General features: G+C 43.5%; 1 protein-coding gene and 1 long non-coding RNA gene across 2 annotated transcripts; one reads left to right on the plus strand and one right to left on the minus strand.

Moving 5' to 3' along the window:
• The first annotated feature begins 6463 nt into the window (after positions 1-6463).
• On the plus strand, positions 6464-15602 carry LOC308564605. The gene is made up of 3 exons (XR_013999969.1): positions 6464-6553; positions 13357-13465; positions 13714-15602. It is a non-coding gene; the product is annotated as an uncharacterized lncRNA (long non-coding RNA).
• A 1527-nt stretch (positions 15603-17129) lies between these two features.
• On the minus strand, positions 17130-20136 carry RPS13 (ribosomal protein S13). The gene is made up of 6 exons (XM_081153007.1): positions 20014-20136; positions 19821-19869; positions 19511-19589; positions 18300-18469; positions 17785-17885; positions 17130-17205 (listed from the first exon to the last, which is right to left on the minus strand). The coding sequence occupies exons 1-6, from the start codon at positions 20034-20036 to the stop codon at positions 17172-17174; spliced, it is 456 nt and encodes a 151-aa protein (XP_081009133.1). The 5' UTR covers positions 20037-20136; the 3' UTR covers positions 17130-17171.
• Positions 20137-21252: the final 1116 nt, after the last annotated feature.

Genomic DNA, 21252 nt, shown 5'->3' on the forward strand with positions numbered 1-21252 from the left:
TATATACAAATTCAAAGTACTCTAATAATGTAATATGATGGTGTGTAAACCACTTAATTCTAATATAAAGGATAAAGCACAAAAATATTAAAAATAACTAACTACAATAATTTGTTAATGAATACACAATAGAAAAAGAGGTAAACTGTGACATCAAAAACAAAAAAGGAGGGGATAAAAGGGTAGAGTTTGTATATGTGACCAAAGTTAAATTATTATCAGCATAAAATATACTGTTCTGTCTGTAAGATGTTTTATGTAAGCCTCATGGTAGCTACAAAGCAAAAACCTACAGTGGATTCACAAAAAATAAAGAGAAAAAAATCAAAGCATTCCACTATAGAAAATCATCAATTCACAAAGGGAGACAGCAGGAGAGGAAGAAAGGAACAAGTGAACTCTAAAATAGCCAGAAAACAATGAATAAGATGCATTAGTGAGTCCTTACCTATCAATAATAGATGTAAATGGCTAAATCAAAAGCCATAAAGTGGCTTGCTGAATAAAAAAAACAAGACCCAACTACATGCTGCCTACAAGAAACTCGTTTCAACCGTAAGGACACACATAGGCTCAAAGTGAAGGAATGGAGAAAGATACTCCCTGCAAGTGGGAACAAAAGAGGGCAGGAGTAGCTATACTTATATCAAACAAAATAGAGTTTAATCCCAAAATGCTAACAAGAGACAAAGAAGGTCATTGTGCAGTGATAAAGGGCCCATTCATCAAGAAGATAAAAACAATAATATACATGCACCCAACATCAGAACATCTAACTATATTAAGCAAATACTAGCAGATCTGAAGGGAGAAGTAGACTATGACCATATTAGGGGACTTCAATACCACACTTTCCACAATGGATAGATCTATCCAGAGAGAAAATAAATAAGGAAATAATAAACGTGAAAGCCACATTAGACCAAATGAACCTAGCAGACATTTACAGAATATTCTACCCAACAGCTGCTGAATACACATTCTTCTCAAGTGCATATGGAACATTCTCCAGGATAGATGATATGGTATGTCACAAAACAAGTCTTAGCAGATATAAGAAGATTGAAATCATACCAAGTATCTCTTCCAACCACAATGGTTTGGAACTAGAAGTCAATAACAGGAAGAAAGCTGGAAAATTCACAAATATGTGGAAGTTAAATAATATGCTTCTGAACAACTAATGGGTCAAAGAAGAAATCAACAGGCAAATTTTAAAATGTCCTTATTTAAAAAAATAAAAAATGTCTTGAAAACAAAAACACAATGTACCAAAACCTGTGGAATGCAGCAAAAGCAATTTTAGGAGGGAAGTTTATAGAGATACATACCTACATTAAGAAAAAAGAAAGCTCAAATAAACAACCTAACCTTACACCTCAAGGATCTATTTTTTAAAAACAAATTAAGCCCAAAGTTAGCAGGAGGAAGGAAATAACAGCAGAAATAAATAAAATAGAGACCAGAAACACAAAAGAAGAGATCAACAAAATTAAGAGCAGGGTTTTTTGTTTTGTTTTTAATCCTCACCTGAGGATATTTTTTCTGTGGCTTTTCAGAGAGCGTGGAAGGGAGAGTAAGAGAGAGAGAGAGAGAGAGAGAGAGAAACATTGATTGGTTGCCTCCTGCATAAGCCCTGACCAGGGCAGGGGTTCGAGCCTGCAACTGAGGTACTTACCCTTGGCCAGAATCAAACCCTGGACCCTGCAGTCCACAGGCTGGCACTCTAACCACTGAGCCAAAGGAGCTAGGGCAAGAGCTGGTTATTTGAAGATAACCCAAATTGACGAATCCTTAGCTAGACTAAGAAAAAAAGAGAGACACCTCAAATAAATAAAATCAGGAATGAAAGAGGAGACATTACAACAGATACCTCAGAAATACAAAGAATGACAAGAAACTACTGTGAACAATTAGATGCCAAAAATGGATAACCTAGAAGAAATTTGATAAATTCCTAGAAACATACAACCTACTAAAGACTTAATCATAAAGAAATAGAAAATCTGAACAGACCAATAATGAGCAAGGAGATTGAATCAGTAATCAAGACTCTCCCAACAAAGAAAAGCCCAGGACCTGGATGGTTTCCGTGGTGAATTCCACCAAACATTTAGAGAACTGATGCCAATCCTTCTCAGTTCTTCCAAAAATGTTAACAGGAGGGAACACTCCCAAACTTCATTTATGAGGCCAGCACTACCCTGATACCGAAGTCGGAAAAGGACACTACATGAAAGCTAAGGCTCGCTTCAGCAGCACATATACTAAAACTGGGACAATACAGAGATTAGTATGGCTCCTGCACAAGCATGACACTGAAATTTGTGAAGCATTCCACACACATATACACACACACAAAGGAAAAGAAAAGAAAGGAAAGGGAAAGGGAAGGGGAAGGGGAAGGGAAGGGAAAAAGAAAACTACAGGCCAGTATCCTATATGCAGCAGGGAGCAGGTGCCCTCAAGGGACATACATGTAAAATTTCTAAAGAGATATGCAAAAAACTTTGTTTGCCTCTGAGAAGGAGCTTGAAGGTCTGTTAAGGAGTGAGACTTATTTTTAGATTTTTGTTTTGTTTCATATGTTTTAACCTTAACATTAAAAAACTAACTTGAAAAGAGAGATCATAAATTTAAAGGGCTTATTAGCACATTGTCCCACAAATATTAGGCTCAATAAGTAAAAATTCCTTTCTTTTTTGTCTTCCGCTAAACATTTGCCACCCCTTTCCTTACCTCCCCACACTCAACAGTATCTCCATTTGTGCATTTGATCAATAAATGTTAATTTCATGCATATCGTATGCTAGGCACTGCTCTAACAAGACAGCTGCTTGCATAAAACAAACACAGTCCCTCCCTGCCTGCACAGAGCTTCTAGTCCCCATCGTCACCTCTGGCAATTTTAATTTAATTCCTGCCTCCCTAGCTTTATACAGGCCATCCTCGCCACACAAACCTAGTTTGCCCATTCAACCTCCTTCATAACCTGACCCAAATTCTCCATAGCTTTCTATAGGCCAAAGCAATTCATACTCTTACAGAAACTTCAGAAAATAGAGACATGAGAAAGAAAGATTTGAACAGCTTGCACATCCCACCTAGAGACCATTTCTGCTCACACCTGGAGCACAAGCAGAAGGGAAAGGGCACTGGGCCAGGAGTCAGGAGATCGAACTCTAGTTCTCACTGTCCCTTCATTCTGTGCTCCTTCCTTCTCTGAGCCTCAACTTATCTACACACAAAACGAGCAGCCCAATAAAATATCCCCTCTGGCTTTCCTCTGTGATTCTAAGTCAGTGGTCCCAAGCAGTCCACTCATCAATTAGACCAGCTGTGGGGAACCTTTCTTTTGACAAGGGCTATTTGTATATTTATAACATCATTCACGGGCCATACAAAATTATCAATTTAAAAATTAGCTATGCATTGGGGAGAAAAAGACATCTGTAATATTTTAAACAAAAATGAAAAAATATTAAAAAATTAAAAAATTAGCTATGAAAAAAGTTCCTAGTTCTAGCCAGTTTTGCTCAGTGGTTAGAGCATTGGTCCTCAGACTGAAGGGTCCTGGATTTGATTCCAGCCAAGGGCATGTACCTCAGTTGCAGGCTCAATCCCCGGCTCTGGTCAGGGCACGTGCTGGAGGCAACCAATCGATGTGCCTCTCTCAGATCAATGTTTCTCTCTCTCTTTCTCTCTCTCTCTCTCACTCTCACTCTCCCTTCCACTCTCTCAGAAAAGCAATGGAAAAAATATCCTCGGGAGAGGATTAAAAAAAGAAAAAAGCTGTATTTATTGCATTTCAAGTCCCACCTGCGGTTGCCTTGGCAGGGCCAGACCAAATGGTAAGGCCCATGGGCCGGATGTCCCCCGCCTATGAATTGGACCATTTTGCGGTTCTGAGTCTGTGGGTAGAAAGGAGCCAGGTCCATTGTAGGCAGAGATCAGACTTCTGGTCCTGCTGGAACTCCACTCTAGTGCAAAAGGCTAGAAGCCTATCCTCCTGAGCTGGCTTCCAAGATACCACCTTTGCAAATGAGTCATTCTGCTGCCTAAGGGTCTCATTGATGAGTAGACTGCTTAGGAGCAGGGAATGTAAGAAAAATAAATTTCTTGGCTCTTCTTGAAGCAACTGTCTTTCAGAGGGTGCACAAATAGAATGAGATTTCCTCCAAACAAGAGGAGAGCCTAAAAAATAACTCTAACTAGAATTGCTAGGAGCTGGTAGAGTCTGAAGTAATTTTCCCATTCCCCTCCTTCAGAACCTGACCTAAATTCTCCATAGAGCCTCTGGACCCCCAAGGATTCTCAATATTCTCAGCAGAAGGGACTCATAGGAGCCTTGGGCCAGCTTCCTACTGCCCTCTGCTGGGGCTCCCTGGGGCTCGAGGTCCCTTTTCTCTTGGGCCTGCCTCTTCCCACATAGCATCTACTCCCCTTGGGTGGGCAGGTCCCAGGGATATATGCTTCCAGAACATACTGGCTTTCCCTGGACACTATGGCTTAAAGCTGGTGTCTGTGTGACCTGAAGTCTGAACCAGAATGTTCCTAAAGGCCACTGTTTTTGGAGAGGCAGGGCTGAGTGGCAGGGCAGCAATACGGCTGTGGAGGAGGGGGCATTCAGGTGAAATACCTTTAATAGAACTTTTTTATTCTGCTAAATTTTTGCTGTACATGCTTGAAAAAGGCAGAGAGTAAGACTGAACTTAAGGGTGTAGATGCAGATTCTCTGGTCATTGAGCACATCCAGTGAACAAAGCTCCCAAGCTACAGCGCAGAATTTACAGAGCTCAAGGGCAGATTGACCCAGACAAGCGCTCTCCCTGCCGCACTGCGAGGATCCACACTGAAAAAGAGCAGGTTGCTCCTAAACCAGGAGAGGAGGTGGCACAGAAGAAAAAGATAGCCCAGAAGAAACTGAAGAAACAAAAACTTATGACCCAAGAGTAAATTCAGCATCAAATAAATGCTAATAAAAGAAAAACAAAAAATACCTTTATCCTTGTTGCTCTAAAGAAGACAATTACATTAAAAGGCCTACAAAGTCCTGTGGCTCTGCCCCTGCCTCCCGCCCCCACACTCACCTTGCTCCCTTCTGCCACAAGGCCAGTGTGCAGTCTATTGTGTGTCTAGAACACCCACCCCCCTCCCACATCACTCCCCCTTACTTCAAATAACAGCCCGAGAGTTGCTTCCTCAGGGAAGCCTTCTCTGCCCCCAACCGGTCACGGTTGGTTCATGTGGCACCAGGTACATCTCCTTTGTAGCGTGGATCACAGTTGTCATCTACATTTGTATGGTGGTTATGTGATTAATATCTCTCTCCTCCAAAATCCTTTAGACTCCATGAGAGCAGAAACCATGTCTGGTTATGTTTACTGTTGTATCCTAACGCCTAAAATAGCACCTGACACATATTCAGTAAATATTCATTGATTGGATAGATGTACGGGTGGGTGGATAGGACAAGAATATAGAGGGCCCAGGGCCATTGTATGCCTTTAGGGAACGTTGCTGAATGAAGAATCGAGCAGGTTGAGCAGAGCCCAGATGACACATTTTACACCTGATTTCCAATCTTCAGGCAGGACAAGGCCAGAAAAGAATCTATTAGAATGTAGGAAAGTTATTTAGTCAGGACAGCAAAGGGCTTACCCTGCCTGCTCCAGGGCCTCTTCTGAAGGCGTTGGAGACTTGAATAGTTTCACCTGCTGTCAGAGCTCAGGGGTGATTTGCATAAATGACACTTTAGTTAGTATAGGGCTTTGTAAGTTACAAAAACCAATCATGATCTTTGAATTTTTGTGAATTTGTTCATAAATAAGAGTACTAATGTAGTCTCTCAGATGTGTCAAGCCCTCCAATGGTGGGATCTCAGGCACTGCAACCTGTTAGCTGGAGAGATGCAGGAGGGGCTCTGTCTAAAAGACCCTCAAAGAATACCTCGTTAGTCTTCCTTGAGGACCAGTCTTTGAGCCAAAAGCACTGTAGGTAGGGCATGAGGCCCAATGCTGAGGTCCCATGCTGAGATCCCAGATCAGTCAACGTGCCCTTTCCCTAGACTAGAAGAGTGGATGCTAGCAGAGCAGGACCCCAGGGTGACGCAGGGCCTTCCCACACCTCCAGCACGAGATGGTCTCCCTGTCCCAAGTTCCCCACTAGGTATGGCATTCCAGGCCCAATACCATGACCTCCCCATATTAGCACAGAGGCAAACCAGGAGCTCCAACCTGCAGCCTGTTGGTCAATGCCCAAGTGGAGGGCACAGCTCCAAAGCAGTCTCCCTCACTTGGCCCCCCCAAGCCGTGCTTACCCTTAGGTACAATGACTACCTGAACCAGAGGAGAGGCCCCTGGCAGAGACAGCACGCTTTCTACTTTTCCAAGTTGTTTCTCTCCTTCTGTGTCCTTCCCCCTCACCACAGTCCTGTGAAGTGGGGTTCCAGTAGACAGATGAGGAGCTACTACCCAGCAGTAAAGACCAAACTCCTTTCAGTGGTGACCCTCCCATCCTTGGAGGAGTTTAAGCAGAAACTGAAGAGCTACCTGTGAGTAATGATTCCAACCCAAACCCTAACAGCTCCCAGGTCCTGTGGACTGTACACCGGCTCCTGTCTCTCCACAGGCCCAGGTCCTGTTTGTGCCCATCCGGGCTCTAGGGAGCAACCTGCCATTCCCTGCCCTGTTGGCCCTAACTAACAGCAAACAGCTCTGGTCATGTGGTTCCACTCTGTACCTCCTGCGGAACAGTCCTGCAGCTTGGCCTGAACTGGGCCCTCTGGGAGCTGACCTAACTCCTTTCCCAGACTTCTCTCACTACTACCAAGTTCACCAGCCGAACTAAATTACTCACTGGTCCCATGCAGTGCACATTGCCCCACCATCATACTTTGCTCGTGCACAGGAAGCTCTATTCTTGGGGTACCCCCTCTTCCCCCTTGCCCAACATGTCCTTCAAGATGCCATCTCCTCGTGAAGCCTTCCCAAATTGTCCATGCTTTTTTACACGTTATCTGCACCTCTCTTCTGAAGCTAGTTTCTACCTTGTGAGGTTTTTACACTTAATGAGTAATGTAATATGCCTGTCAACGTTAAGAATCGCTCAAACCCATAGAGAATTTTTGAGTTTATTTGAGCTGAAACTCACAGCGTATGCCAGGGAGCTAGGTCTCAAATGCTCTAGAGAATAACAGTTCTACAGCTTCTTTTATGCATTTGAAATTAAGGAAAGGACATAAGGAAGATTACACAGAGCTGGGAGAAAGCAAGACCAGGATTGAATTACAAACTAGTTATGTGCTCTCACACTTCAGAAGGAGGGATCTGAAAGGGTGGTCAGGTATTAGGAGGGGGTTTCAAAGTGTGTTAACCTAGAGTCACAGAAATGATGGACAGGGCCTGCTTAAAGCAAAGATAAGCCTTTTAGTAAAGAAGTTATGTACCTGGGGCGGGACTACCCACCATGACCTGCCCAGTTAGGAATTCATGATCAGATCACCGTGTGAGGTAACTTTCCATAGAACCCCTTTTCTTCGCCCACGTGCCCCATGTCTCTCAAGGTGCAGGATCAGGTATGAGTCATCTTATTAGCATCTGGCCCAGCACCTTGCCCATAAGAGGCAATCAGTGAGTGTGTTTTATGAATAAATTGCTGTTCACCACAGTGTAGAATACATGTCACAAAAGTGCTCATTAAATAATTGCTGAGTGAACTGCTTTTTTACAATTCTAGACCTCACAGAGACTTTTTAAAGCATGTTGGGTATACAAAAAGACAGAACATAGCAAAAATCCCCTTGTACATATCACCTACCTTATGGGGGGGGGATTACAAACACAATTGAAACTCTCTGTGTATCCCAATCCTGCTCGTCTTCCCACTGGAGAGGACCACTATCCTGATTTGGTGGTTCGTCATACCCAACTTCTGCTGTATGTGTCACTGTTTGTGGTCACAGCAGCAGGTGATAGTGTAAGAAGCAGGGTGACTGCAGGTGAGGCTGGGATGCCATGAACAGCTTGGAGATGAAAGGCAACTCTTATCCTTAGCTTAAAAGAGGTCTAATTTTTACTTATAGGTAACAAAATTAGAGAGAAACAATATAAAAGAGAACAGTGCCTAAATTCACTTAGATTTCTGGAGATTTAAAATTTTTATTTCTGTAAAGGATATTTTCATACATTAGAAATTAGCTAAAATGTTTCTATTCATTTTTTTTCTGAGAGTACATTTATTAAAGCTGGGGACAGGGAAACAAGGAAAGGCTTAGGATAGGAGAAGCAAAAGGAGAGAGCCTAGGCAGTGCTCTGCTTTGGTTCTCTAGAAATGTTATAGGAAAAAGGGAGCTCACTGAGAAGTCAGAGAAAAGGGGCCTTGGAGACAGGTTCAGGGAGTTAGCCCAGGACAAGCTGCTGCTGACCTCTGCTCCCTTGGTTGCAAGTCTCATGGGGACCCTTAGAGTTTAGAAGAAAGAGAACAAAAGTACACCCCCCAGAAAAGGAGGGGTGTGGGCATGCTCCGAGGAGAGCACACCTTGTTTCTGTTAATTTTTAAGTTGACTTGTTTAGAAAAGCATGGGTTATTATTATTTGTACTTTTCTTAAAAAAAAACACAAAAAAAACACACCTGTGTCTTGGCCAAGTGGCTCAGTTGGTTGGAGCATCGTCCGGTACACCCAAAAGATTACAGGTTTGATCCCTGGTCCGGGAGCATACAGGAAGCAACCAATTGGTGTTTCTCTCTACCCCCCTTCCATCCCCTTCTTTTCTCTCTAAAATCAATAAAAACATATCCTCAGGTGAAGATTTTTTTTAAAACTGAGAAAAAAGCTCATAAGAGGCATAGAGATATATGATAGGAGCACTAGGCATCCTAGTGGCCTTAGTTTGAGTCTCAAAGTAGATTACCTTTTCTGAGCTTCAATTTTCCCATCTTTAATATGGGGGTAATTTTTAAAAAAATGAACTCATGCCAAACCTCCTTCCAAAGAAATCTGGAGTTAGTTTTTTTGGAAGTTGTAGAAATCAAAGAAATATAAATGTGAGAGTACTTTTAAATTAAAAGCTGCAGGTATGTGGTGGTGTTAGCATCAGCATCAACAAAAGCAATATACGTCACCTAGTGGTGTAAAGGAGTAACTGCATCCAGATACAATTCAAATATTGTGCGCACTATACAGTGGGCATCACAATTCAGAGCCTTACAAGGACTACTGGACATTTAAGGAAAGACACTAACATAAAAGACAAACAAAAAAGTATTTCAGAGAAAGCAGTGTAGAGGTAGAAAAAATTTAAGATTATCATTAAGTATTCAGAGATGAGAAATATATCTATAAAACAAAAGATTTCTATAAAAAAGAAAATTCAGGGAACAAAAATGAGCTCGTAGTAGTGGTGAGCTGGATCTGGCCATAAGGACTCAGAGGAGCCAACTGTTAAATTTTCAGGAATTCTGCAAGCCAGTCAAGCACAGGCATTATTAAAAATTTAATTATTCAGCCCGGCCGGGCGTGGCTCAGCAGTTGAGCGTTGACCTAGGATCCAGGCTATCGGGGTTCGATTCCCATTCAGGGCACATGCCCGGGTTGCGGGCTCGATCAATGACGCTCTCATCATTGATGTTTCTATCTCTCTCTCTCCCTCTCCTTTCCTCTCTCTGAAATCAATAAAGATATATTTTAAAAAATAAAAAAATAAAAATTTAATTATTCAAACTCAAAAGTAAATAAATTATATTCAAAACAAATGTAATAAATACTAAAACCTCACCATTTCCTAATTATTTTATACAACTTTTCTATTATCCAAGGTCTTAAAGTCATTTATGTTTATTGTTCCTGTATAGGGGAAATCTCATATAATGGCCTGCTACCAAGCGCCTGTCCCAACTCCACTGTGACATCCATTGGTAGCTTGAAATCTGCCATACTAGGAATTTTGGGGGGTTTTTAAAAATTTTTTTTATTGATTTGGGGAGAGAGAAAGGGAGAGGGAGAGAGAGAAACATCTGTGAGAGAGAAACATCAATCTGCTTCCTCCTGCATGCCCTCTCGCGGCATGTGCCTTGACCAGGAATTAAACCGGCAACCTCTTGGTGCATGGGACAAGGCTCAACCTACTGAGTCACACCAGCAACAGTTATAGCGGGAGTTTTTACACCACAGAAATAAACATTGCAAATCAGAGTTGTCTTCTCCCCACCCCCACCAGAGAGTTAAACATTTACCAACATACCAACATACATTTAACAACATAATAACATAAATACATAATATACACATATACATTTACCAAAATGCCACTGGCTCTGGGAAATTAAAAATATGAAGGCAGAAATGAAAAGCTTAGTAAGATTGGGAGATAAAAGTTGAAACCTCCCAGAAAGTGGGAAAAGAGACGGACGATAGCTGTACAAAGATGAAAAAATTAGGGGATCAGTCCAGAAAGTCTAATGTGCAAATAATGAGTTCCAGAAAGAGAACACAAAACAGAGTGGAGAAATATTAAAGGAATAATTCAGGAACATTTCCCAGAACTGCAAGACAATTCTGAAACTAAAATAGCTTGAGTACCTTGCAGAACAAATGAAAAATAAAAACAAGGTATTATTAGAACTCTCAAAACACCAAACAATAAAGAGGTGATCCTAAAAGCATTGGGGGGAGCGGGGGAAAACAAGTTCAAAATGGAGTGGAAATCAGATTGACATCTGACTTCTCAACAGCAGGTTGTCGTTTTTAATAAGCAGTGATAACATTTTTAAGAAAAATTATTTCCAACCTAGAATCTATTCCCAGTCAAATTCTCTTTCAACAGTGAGAGTTGAAAAGACTTTTTCCAAAATCTCCATTTTTTTTCATCCTTTATGTGCATTCATTTAACCAATATTTATTGAGGACCTACTATGTGTCAGACATTAAATACTAGGGATAGAGCAGTGAACAAGGTCCCTGCTCTGATGGGGCTTGCTTATAATCTGAAAATATCAATGTAACAGTTTAGGTACCCAGTACTCTGAAGAACAGCAGGTTTGGGGAGATGGAGTGCTGGGTGGGAGAGTGCTTTCTTAAGGGCCTTTCTGGTGAGGTTATGGTTAAACAGAGACCTAAATGTAGAAGCAAGCCATATGGATATGTGGGGGAAGAGCCTCCCAGGCAGAGGAATTAACAAGGGCAATGGCCCTGGGAAGAGTGTGAAATCAGACTCATGTGACTGGCAAGGGTGGTGGGAGATACAAGGCAGAGGTAGCTGGAAGTCAGATCACAGGGGCCCTTTGAATTGATGCTTTCCATCTGTCCCTCCAGAGTGTTATGGGCCATTCATATCTTTTAAAGAGTTCCTTTAGAAGACACTCTCCCAATTCCTCAATTTGAGTGTGATACCAGTTTCCTGCCGTATCCTGACACTCCCTTGTAGGGCAAGATTAGGATTTTAGATTTTATTCTGAATGAGATGGGAACCACTGGAGGTTTTTGAGCATTTGGAACACATGAGAGTTACATTTTGAAAAATAATCCTAGATGCTGGATGTGGAAAAGACCTGGTGGGGGTCATAGGTGGCAAGAAGAGGCTTTTACAGTAGTAAGCATAAGGTGACTCAGACTTAGGTGGATGTAGTAGAGGTGTTAAGTGGTCAAATGAGATATATTGTTAAGGTAGAATTAATTGGTGATCAAATGGTATGTAGTATAAGAGAGAAAAAAGGCAAGGATGACTCAGGTGTTTGGCTTTAGGGTAAGTCAAATTTCCATTTACTGAGATGAAGATGTCCTGAGAGAGCAGCCTTGGGCCATAAAAATCAAGAGTTCAGTTCGAAATAAATAAATTCCAGGTGTTTATTAGAGACTGAAGTGGGAATGCTGACTAGGTGGACACATATCTAAGGCTGGAGTTCAGGGAAGGTCTGCACTGGAGGTATGAATTTTAGTGTAGTACCCTCAAAAGTAGTATTTGAAGTCACAGACTAGATGAAATTACCTAGGAGTTGGTATAAACAAAGAAATGAGGTCCAAGCATTGAGTCCTTTCTTCAGAAGCTCCTAGATGCTTTGCCAAAATGAAGGAGTAAACCAGACAAGAGAAAAACATGAGATGTAGAAAGAGGGAACCTGACACTGGGGGCAGGAAGAATCCCCACGTTGATGGTAAAAGGAGACCCCAGAACTATAGGTCTCAAGTGACTTGTCTGAGTTGGAGCTAGAATGAGGGTCCTGGGAGAGACACCACCAAGAAAAAAAACACAAAGATGTAAACTTGACTGAAGAAATTGAGATTTAAACTATGGTTCAGCCCTAGCCGGTTTGGCTCAATGGTTAGAGCATTGGCCTGTGGACTTAAGGGTCTCTGGTTCTATTACAGTCAAGGGCACGGACCTTGGTTTAAATCAGCCCCAGTCAGGGTGTGTGTGGGAGGCAACTAATCGGTGTCTCTCTCATATCGATGTTTCTCTCTCTCTTCCTTCCACTCTCTCTAAAAAGCAATGGAGAAAATATCCTCAGGTGAAGATTAAAAAAATAAAAAGTAAATAAAATATGGTTCAAAGTTTGGGGATGAATTAGAGATAGGAACACAGAACAAGTAAATGGAAGAACAAGGTAATTACAACCATAATTTATGTAAATATAAAATTGCATCAACAATATATATAGAACATTCACAGATATATAAACATAAAATATTGATTTAACCATAAACTTATGAGGCTTCTAGAGGAAGAGGTATAAACCAAAAACCAAGAAATCATGGTACAAGGATATTTAGAGCAATTCCAGTTCTAAGTATATATCCAAAAGAATTGAAAACAGGGCCCTGGCCAGTGTGGCTCAGTTGGTTGAGCGGTGTCCCGTGCACCAAAAGGTCGCTGGTTTGACTCCCGGTCACCAATCAATGTTTCTCTCTCCCTCACCCTTACTCTCTCTCTAAAATGAATAAAAACGTATTTTTAAAAAAGAATTGAAAACAGGGACTCAAACAAGTACATGTATGAGTGTTTGGAGCAACACTGTTCAAAACAGCCTAAAGGTGGAAACAGCCAAATATTCAATTAACAAATCATGGTATATACTTACAGTGGAATATTATGCAGTCATAAAAGTGAAGTACTGATATATGCTACATGAATGAGTTCCGAAAACATCATGCTAAGTTAAAGCCAGACATAAAAGATCACATATTGCATGATTCCATTTACATAAAATTTCCAAAATACGTAAGCCTATGGGAACAGAGAGCCGATGAACGGTTTGCCAGGACCTGGGGGGACTGGAGAATGACAAGTGCTTTATGACTCTGGGGTTTTTGTTGTTTTCTTTAATCCTCACTTAAGGCTGTTTTTTCCATGGCTTTTCAGAGCGACTAGAAGGGAGAGTGAGAAAGAAAGAAACATCGATGAGAGACACATTGATTGACTGCCTCCTGCACGTGCCGGACCATGGCCAGGGATCGAGCCTGCAACCGAGGTACGTGCCCTTGGCCAGAATCAAACCTGGGACCCTTCAGTCCTTGGGCCGGTGCTCTAACCACTGAACCAAACCAGCTAGGGCATGACTATGGGCTTTTATTTTAGGGTGATGAAAATGTTTTGGAACTAAATAGGGGTGTTGGTCATATGGTATTTTGAATATACTAAATGCCTCTGAATTATTTTGAAATGGTGAATTTTACATTAATTTCATCTGTGTTTTTTTTTTCAACCAATACTATTTAGAAATAAGGGTTAGGGAGAAACAAGATGGCAGCCCAGGTAATAGCTGTACCCAATGCCTCCCGCAACCACATCAAAATTACAACTAAAATGCAGAACCACTGCTACTAAGAACCTCCTGAAATCTGGCTGAACAGACCTACAACCAGGGAGGTGAAGAAGCACCGAGACCAGTGGTGGGGGGGAACGTGGGTCGGGGCTGAATCCAGGAGACGGGGCTGCGGGCCCACAGCTGGTGCTGTGGGTAAACCCAGGAGGGAATCTCGGCGGTGGAGGTTTCCCCCAGGAGCAAAGGGTCCCAGCTCCACATCGGGCCCCCAGCCCAGGGCTCCAGGGCCAGGAACAGACGTCCCCACAACTTCGGGCTGTGAAACCAGCGGGACTGTTGTTGAGGGTCACAGAGGCTGCGGGAGCCCCAGCAGCTCCTCTTAAGGGGCCACGCACGGACTCACTCAGTCGTGCTCCCTCTGAGCCCAGTGCTGGGCAGCAGCTGGAAAGGACCTGGGACACTCTCGGGGGAACTAACCTGCCTGAAGTCAGAGTGAAAGCTGGAGGGGCAGCTTTCCCCCAGGCAGAAGGGCTGGCAGAGGCCATTGCCCCTTTGGCGAGTCCTCCTCACACACAGCCAGCAGGCAGGCGCCATATTTGAATTGCCTGCACCTGACTCGCACCTTTGGCCCCACCCCTCCCCACCTGCAGGCTCATCCAAGCCGTTTCCAGTGCCTTTTCTATGCAAGTGCCTCTAGGGCCTTATGCTTAGGACTTTCCTAAAATCTCTCAAACAAGCAGCAGCGTGTCCCATATGGCTTGATAAGTGGCCCCAGGCCTGGCACTAGCGGCAGCCTGCATTGGCTCATAGCTTGGCCTCTCCTGGACAATGCCAAGTAGCAGCCATCTACGGATGGCCCTGGGCAAGGCACTGGCAGAGGCTGACTTTGCACCTCCTGGGAGGCCCCAGAGACAGTGCACCTGGTGATCAGACTCGACCACGCTGGATTACAGCCCTACCACATCCATTAGTGACACAGTCAAGGGGCACACCTGGTGAACACCAAAGCTCCACTGAAGTAAATCCTGCTCCATAGGGGTGTCTCCAGCACAGCAGCTCTTTGGCGGTCATTGCAGCTGGTCCTCACAGCTGATTGGCAGGGGGGTCAATTCCTCCCAGTGACGCCAATAGCAACCAAGGCTCAACTACAACAGGACAGTGCACACAGCCCACTCAGAGGAGCACCTAGAAGGCCCAGCTCAGGTGACTGGGGAGGCTGAGCCACTGGACCCTACAGGACACCTACTACACAAAGCCACTCTATAAATTCCAGGAGACATAGCAGCTCTGCCTAATACATAGAAACAAACATCTGGAAGCAGCCAAAATGTGGAGGCAAAGAAACATGTCACAAAGGAAAGAACAGAAGAAATCTCCAGAAGAGGAACTAAATGAAACAGATCCAAGCAAGCTAACAGATACAGAGTTCAGAATTTTGTTCATAAGGATGTTTAAGCAGACTATTAGGAAAATAACTGAGAAAATCGATAACATAATAAAGTACCAATTTTAAACGAAGGCTACACAAACTGAAATGAAGAATAATTTACAGGGAATCAAATCAGCAATTTGGAACACGAGGAAACAAAAAACACCCAACCAGAAGGGCAAAAAGAAAAAAGAATCCAGAAACATGAAGATAGTGTAAGGAGCCTCTGGGACAACTTCAAGAGGCCCAACATTCGTCTTATTGGGGTGCCAGAAGGGGAAGAAAGAGAGCAAGAAATTGAAAACCTATTTGAAAAAATAAGTACAGAAAACTTACCCTACCTGGGGAAAGAAATAGCTTACAAGTCCAGGAAGCACAGAGGGTCCCAAACAAGAGGAACCCAAAGAAGCCCACAGCAAGACACATCATAATTAAAATGCCAAAGGTTAAAGACAAAGAGAGAATCTTAAAAGCAGCAAGAGAAAAGCAGTTAGTTACCTACAAGGGAGCACCCATACAACTGTCAGCTGATTTCTCAACAGAAACCTTGCAGGCCAGAAGGCAGTGGCAAGAAATATTCAAAGTGATGAAAAACATGGAAATACAACCAAGATTGCTTTACCCAGCAAAGCTATCATTTAGAATTGAAGGTCAGATAAAGAGCTTCACAGATAAGAAAAAGCTAAAGTTCATCACCACCAGACCAGCACTACAGGAAATGTTGAAGGGTCCTCTTTAAACAAAAGAATCTGATGAACTAAAAGATCCAGAGACATTGACACCTGCAACAGACGATCATATTTCAGAGGATAGAAGGAAGGGGGGTGGAGGGAAGAGATTAACCAAAGAAGTTATATGCATATATGCATAACCCATGGACACAGTCAATAACAAGGTGAAGGCCTGGGGAGGGGGTGGGAATGAAGTGGAGGGGGTCAATTGTATTCCAAACTTAGACATCGATCGGCTGCCTCCTGCACGCCCCCTGCTGGAGATCAAGACCGCAGCCCAGGCACATGCTCTGACCTGAATCAAATCTCAAATCTCCTGGATCAGGTAGATGCTCAACTGCTGAACCACACCCAGCCAGGCGAAAACAAGGACTTTGCCTAAATCTTACCCTATTACTACTTATGGTAAAGCTTAATAATATAAACTTAGAAAAAAACCTGGTCCATATATATGGCCTACTTTAACTTTTTCTGAAGGAGTGTGGCTCTGTAAATCAGCCAGACATGCAGCTTATCATTTACTGGTCTTACAACCTTGAACAACTCATTCCAGTTGTTCAACAGAACTTTCAGACAGGGATACCCACGTACCTCATTAGGATGTCTTAAGAATTAATATTCTGACAATACCCAAGTGAGTAAATTTTACTTTCACTCATCCAAAAGTTGCAAGGCTCCGGGACCTGAGCTCACCTCAATTCTCCCTGTTCCCTCTGCTCCAGGTGGAACCGTGCTTGCTTACAGTTCCGCTAATCCCTTCTTCCTCATCTTTAAGCCTCACGAGCACCTCAGGAAGAAGTATCACTTTCTTCCAAGGTCCCTCCATACTAAAAAATGCTCCTCCACGGACACTTTCACATATATATTTCCGATACATCAATCACAGCTCTACCTAAGTACTTAACATCAAGTGCATCAAAAATACTTAGAAACAATTCTGTCATGACGTCAAAACAATTAAGTCACTACTTCCTAGTCTCTTCCAGCCCCAATGAAGTTATAACCTGCTCAACTAGATGCAGTTTATAAACTGGATGCAGCCCTCGCTGGGCGGCTCAGTTGGTTGCGGGATGCAATAGTGGATGCCATCTTATAGCTCTCTGTGGAATTACACAATTCTAATTCTGCTAAAACACTTCTACATCAAAAAGATCAACACATATGAATCACTGATACATAACTTTTTAAGGGAAAGAAATACAAAACATGCTTCTAGTTAAACAATGATTTTATTGCTTGGTACATAGACATTTTATGCAACCAGGGCAGAGGCTGTGGATGACTCGCTGAAACGGAAAAAAGGGGGAGGGGAAAAGACTGGGTTAATACAGGTCCTCCATATTCATTCATATAATCTCCCAGCTAATGGAGTTATTTCCAAACAGCTAAAATAATCCCAAATATATAAAATACACCAACTGCTGAGTTCTTGAGTCAGTTCATTGTGGCTCAAGCATAACAAATTTAAGATGCTCACTCAGACATCCAAGGAAGAACTGGCCAACATAAGGTAAAACCTTTCTGGTGGAAACTGCGAATGTTTGGAAATCCATCATCATAGTGAGCAACTGATGCAAAAATAAATACAACATAAACACATGGGAGCAGTGCAAGAACTGAAACTTTACCCACTATCTAAAAGGGATTCAAAGGGCTTCTTCATATTCTAAATCGGGGGTTTGCAAACTATGGCCCTTTTCTTGTCTGCAAATAAAGTTTTGATGGAAAATGGCCACACCCATTTGTTTATGTATCGTCTATGGCTGTATTCCTTTTACAGTGGCAGAGCTGAAAGAGTGGCTAAATTACTACATTAACTATTTGGCTAACTCCTGTTCTCGTTAACAAATAAAGTTGATACTTACTATTTCCAATTGGGGGGAAGGACTCGTTTGGTCTTGTAATACCGAGCCAACCGGTGAATACGGCTCTCGATCAGAATCAGACGGAACTTAGCATCCTTATCCTAAAAATAAAAAGTCACAAAATTCAAGAAAACCACTCAAAACAACTAAACAATATTTTAACAAAGGAATGTACAGGCACCATACACTTTAATGAAAAGTTACCCAATGCCCTAAAATAGAATTACAAGCTCAGGTTCATGTGGTTACATTAAGTCCTTAAGGGAATTCAAGGTTTCCTTCCACAAGACTGAGCAAGAATGATTTGTAAAACTTAGCAAACAAACAGCTCAACATTTTCAACCAACCGAATATACTGTAACTAGAGGAGCCAAAGCTACCCCCAATCTCTTCTGGTAGAATTTTAATTTCAAAGCAACTTCAGTGTGACTAGTTTGTGCCCTAAACCACCTCATAATTCAAATGAGGTGCATTATATTTTATTGAAGTTAGCACAAGCAATTCTATTCTCTTACCTTTCTGTTCCTCTCAAGATGCTTTCGAACAGCAACAGCTTTCTTAATTAAATGGTAGAGGTCCTCAGGAAGATCAGGAGCAAGTCCCTTGGACTTAAGAATTCTCAAGATTTTATTGCCTGTCACAAAACGCACTTGAGCGACGCCATGTGAATCTCTCAGGATCACACCTGTAAAGGGAATAGTATTTCATAAATTCCCACACCAAACACACATACCGGAACATGTGCTGTGAAGACTGAGATCAAGTTGCTTTTCATCTGTACGATGGGGCTCACTTTTATATTTTATACATCACAGAAACCGACATGAGAATTCACACAAAGCTCACTCAGACATCCAAGGAAGGTTTACCCAACACTAAGGAAAACCCTTCTGGTGGAAACTGCGAATGTTGGAAGACCATCATCATAGTGAGCTTGCTGGAGTAGAGGACATCAAAGCTATAAGATTCCAGCTATGTACATTTGGTCAATTAAAACCAGCTAACGTTTACTAAGAACACCAGCTACTCTTCTAAAAATTTAACGTACCTTATTTAAAAAAAAACAAAAAAACTCAAGAACAGCACCATCTACTTGAGAGTCTGCTATGTAGTTCCTATTGTGTGTGATGCCTCCAGTACACTACATGCTCCAGTAGAGCAAATATGATGCCTTTTTTTTTTTTTTTTTACTTCTGTATGTATTCTCAGGGTCCAGAACCACATAGCAGGCAAAGATTTGCTGAATGAAGCCACTTGCAAAGTCACACACAGCTGAGGGTCAAACCACATCTAAATGCAGGAAAGTGTGACAAGCACTATTGAGCAGCCAATCTTAACTCCTTCACCTAAAAGCTAGTTATACAGCCACACTGTGCCTCAGCTTCCTCAACTGTAAGATGAGGGAAACTACTAGTATTTACTTGAAAGTATTGCTGTCAGAATTAAACGAGATCAGTATACTAAAGTGCTTAGAACCATGCACTTAGGAGAATGCCTAGCCCATTGTAAATATCTATTAAATTTTGGAGAATGCTTTCATAATTTCACCGTCTTCAGAGAACTTCAGAGTTTAACAAAGGAAGACTACGTCTGGGTCATTAATAATAAAGCCAGGAAAAAGTACAAAACGTTTTCAGGCACCTATAAGACACATTTACCACCCCTCCCATTTCCAGCAAGTACACGAGGGCAGGCGGAAGGGGCTGCATTAGACAAAAACACTCACCGATTTGCGAGGGAGTCAGGCCCTTCTTGGCCAGTTTGTAGATCTGCTCCTTCACGTCGTCAGACGTCAACTTCAGCCACTGTTTGCAGAAAAGAAAGCGGCCTTAGGACGACACACCTGGGATGGTACCGGAGCACAGCGGACCCTCCACCCTCGAAGTCGCGCTCCTCGTGCACACATGGCCCCCATCCCCGCGCCACTTCCCCGGAGCGAGGAATGGTATCTTCCCCGCCCCCCCCCGTTCCCGTTCCAGTTCCTGTTCCCGTTCCCGTCCCAGTTCCCCCGGCCCTGGTTCCCGCACGCTACTTACGGTGGGGACGCTGCGGCGGTAGGGCAGAGCCGACTGGGACAGGCCCTTCCTGGGGAGAGAAGCAGGCTTGGGTGAGTAGCGCTCTTTGCCACAGCGGCTTAGAACACCATCCCCTCGACCCGCTGCCCACTCTCGCTCCCTCCCCCGAACCTCGCGGCCGAGCCCTGCACCCCGCAGGAAAACCCGAGCTCACCCGGGAGCGTGCATGCGACCCATGATGGCGGCGGACTAGCAGCAGCAAAAAGAGCGAGAACTGGCAACGCCGCAGGAAGCCACCCAGGCCGCAGGAAGTGACCTCACACGTCCCAGCTTCCTCGCCTGCCGCAAGGCGGCCTACGTCGCGTGGCGGAGCCACATATCCCGAAATGCATTTCCATGTGGCAGCGGAGTCCTCAATCAGCCGGACTACACATCCCGGCATGCATCAGTCTTGGAGGCGGCTCCGGCCAGAGCGGGAAATTAAGTCCGCTTCCAGCCGGAACTGGGCGCGTCTGAAGGTGCAGCCGGCGTCAAGACCGTGCAGGTTCGAGTCCGCACTGGGAGCGGGCATGGGGCCGAGACAGACTCAGGGATTGGTGGACTTAGTCCCTGCACTAGGCAAGGCCGTTATCTGGCGCCCCAATTCCCAGCGAATTTGGGTGCCTTTAGTTCAGTCGCACACAATTGATTGTTCATTCATTCGGGACCAGACATTCATTCAGCGCTACACAATTAATTGTTCATCCAGGACTAGATTTCCAACGCCTGTCCTTATCTTGGCATTAGATACCTCAGAGGCTGTGCCTGCCCTTCATAAATTCTCAGGTACAATACCACGGAGATAAGCGCCACGTTGAAAGTAATTAATGGTGATGGGTGGGGCGGAGCCTCAAGGAGCCGGGCGCTCCGGCGGGAGTTGAACCGCCGAGCGCTTAGGGAACGAGAAGGCCGAGGCCGGAGCTGGGCGCAGGGAGGAGTCCAGGAGGAGGGAGATAATGAGGCGTGTGAACTTCCTGGCAAAAGGGCACCGCCATTGAAACTTTTTAAGACCAAGTCAGCGCTGGTATACGGGAATGTGTTGAAAGATTGAGTAAACCAAGGAGCTTGTTCAAAAATGAATGGCCCTGGAGAGGAGGGAGGTCAGTAAATTCCACAAGCTACTGTCAAGGGTGAGACTTTGAAAGAAACTCTAGGTGAAACATCCAGCCCCACTCTTCCAGCCTGTCACTTTTATTTGATTAGTAACTTTTCCCAAAGCATCAAGAATTTCATTCAAATTGAGTAATCTGTTTTTACCTAGCGAAGAGAGTGGGGGAGAGAAACATCTGTGTGTCTCACATCAACTGGTTGCCTCTGGAGCGCACCCTGACCTAGAGTGCCCTTGGCCAGAATCGAACCCAGGACCCTTCCAGCACTAGTATTGGTTACATCAAAGCTATCCCTCAATCTTTCC

This window comes from Miniopterus schreibersii (assembly GCF_964146895.1).
Source record: "Miniopterus schreibersii genome assembly, chromosome: 12".
NCBI lineage: Eukaryota > Metazoa > Chordata > Mammalia > Chiroptera > Miniopteridae > Miniopterus > Miniopterus schreibersii.

What these genes read in the sequence shown, in the direction of transcription:
- RPS13 (XM_081153007.1), bottom strand. Translation starts at nt 20,036, where the DNA reads ATGGGTCGCATGCACGCTCCCGG. An exon ending in CCTGACTCCCTCGCAAATCG is followed by an intron (nt 18,470 to 19,510) that starts GTGAGTGTTTTT and finishes TTCCCTTTACAG; the next exon opens with GTGTGATCCTGAGAGATTCA. An exon ending in ATCTTGAGAGGAACAGAAAG is followed by an intron (nt 17,886 to 18,299) that starts GTAAGAGAATAG and finishes TTTTATTTTTAG; the next exon opens with GATAAGGATGCTAAGTTCCG.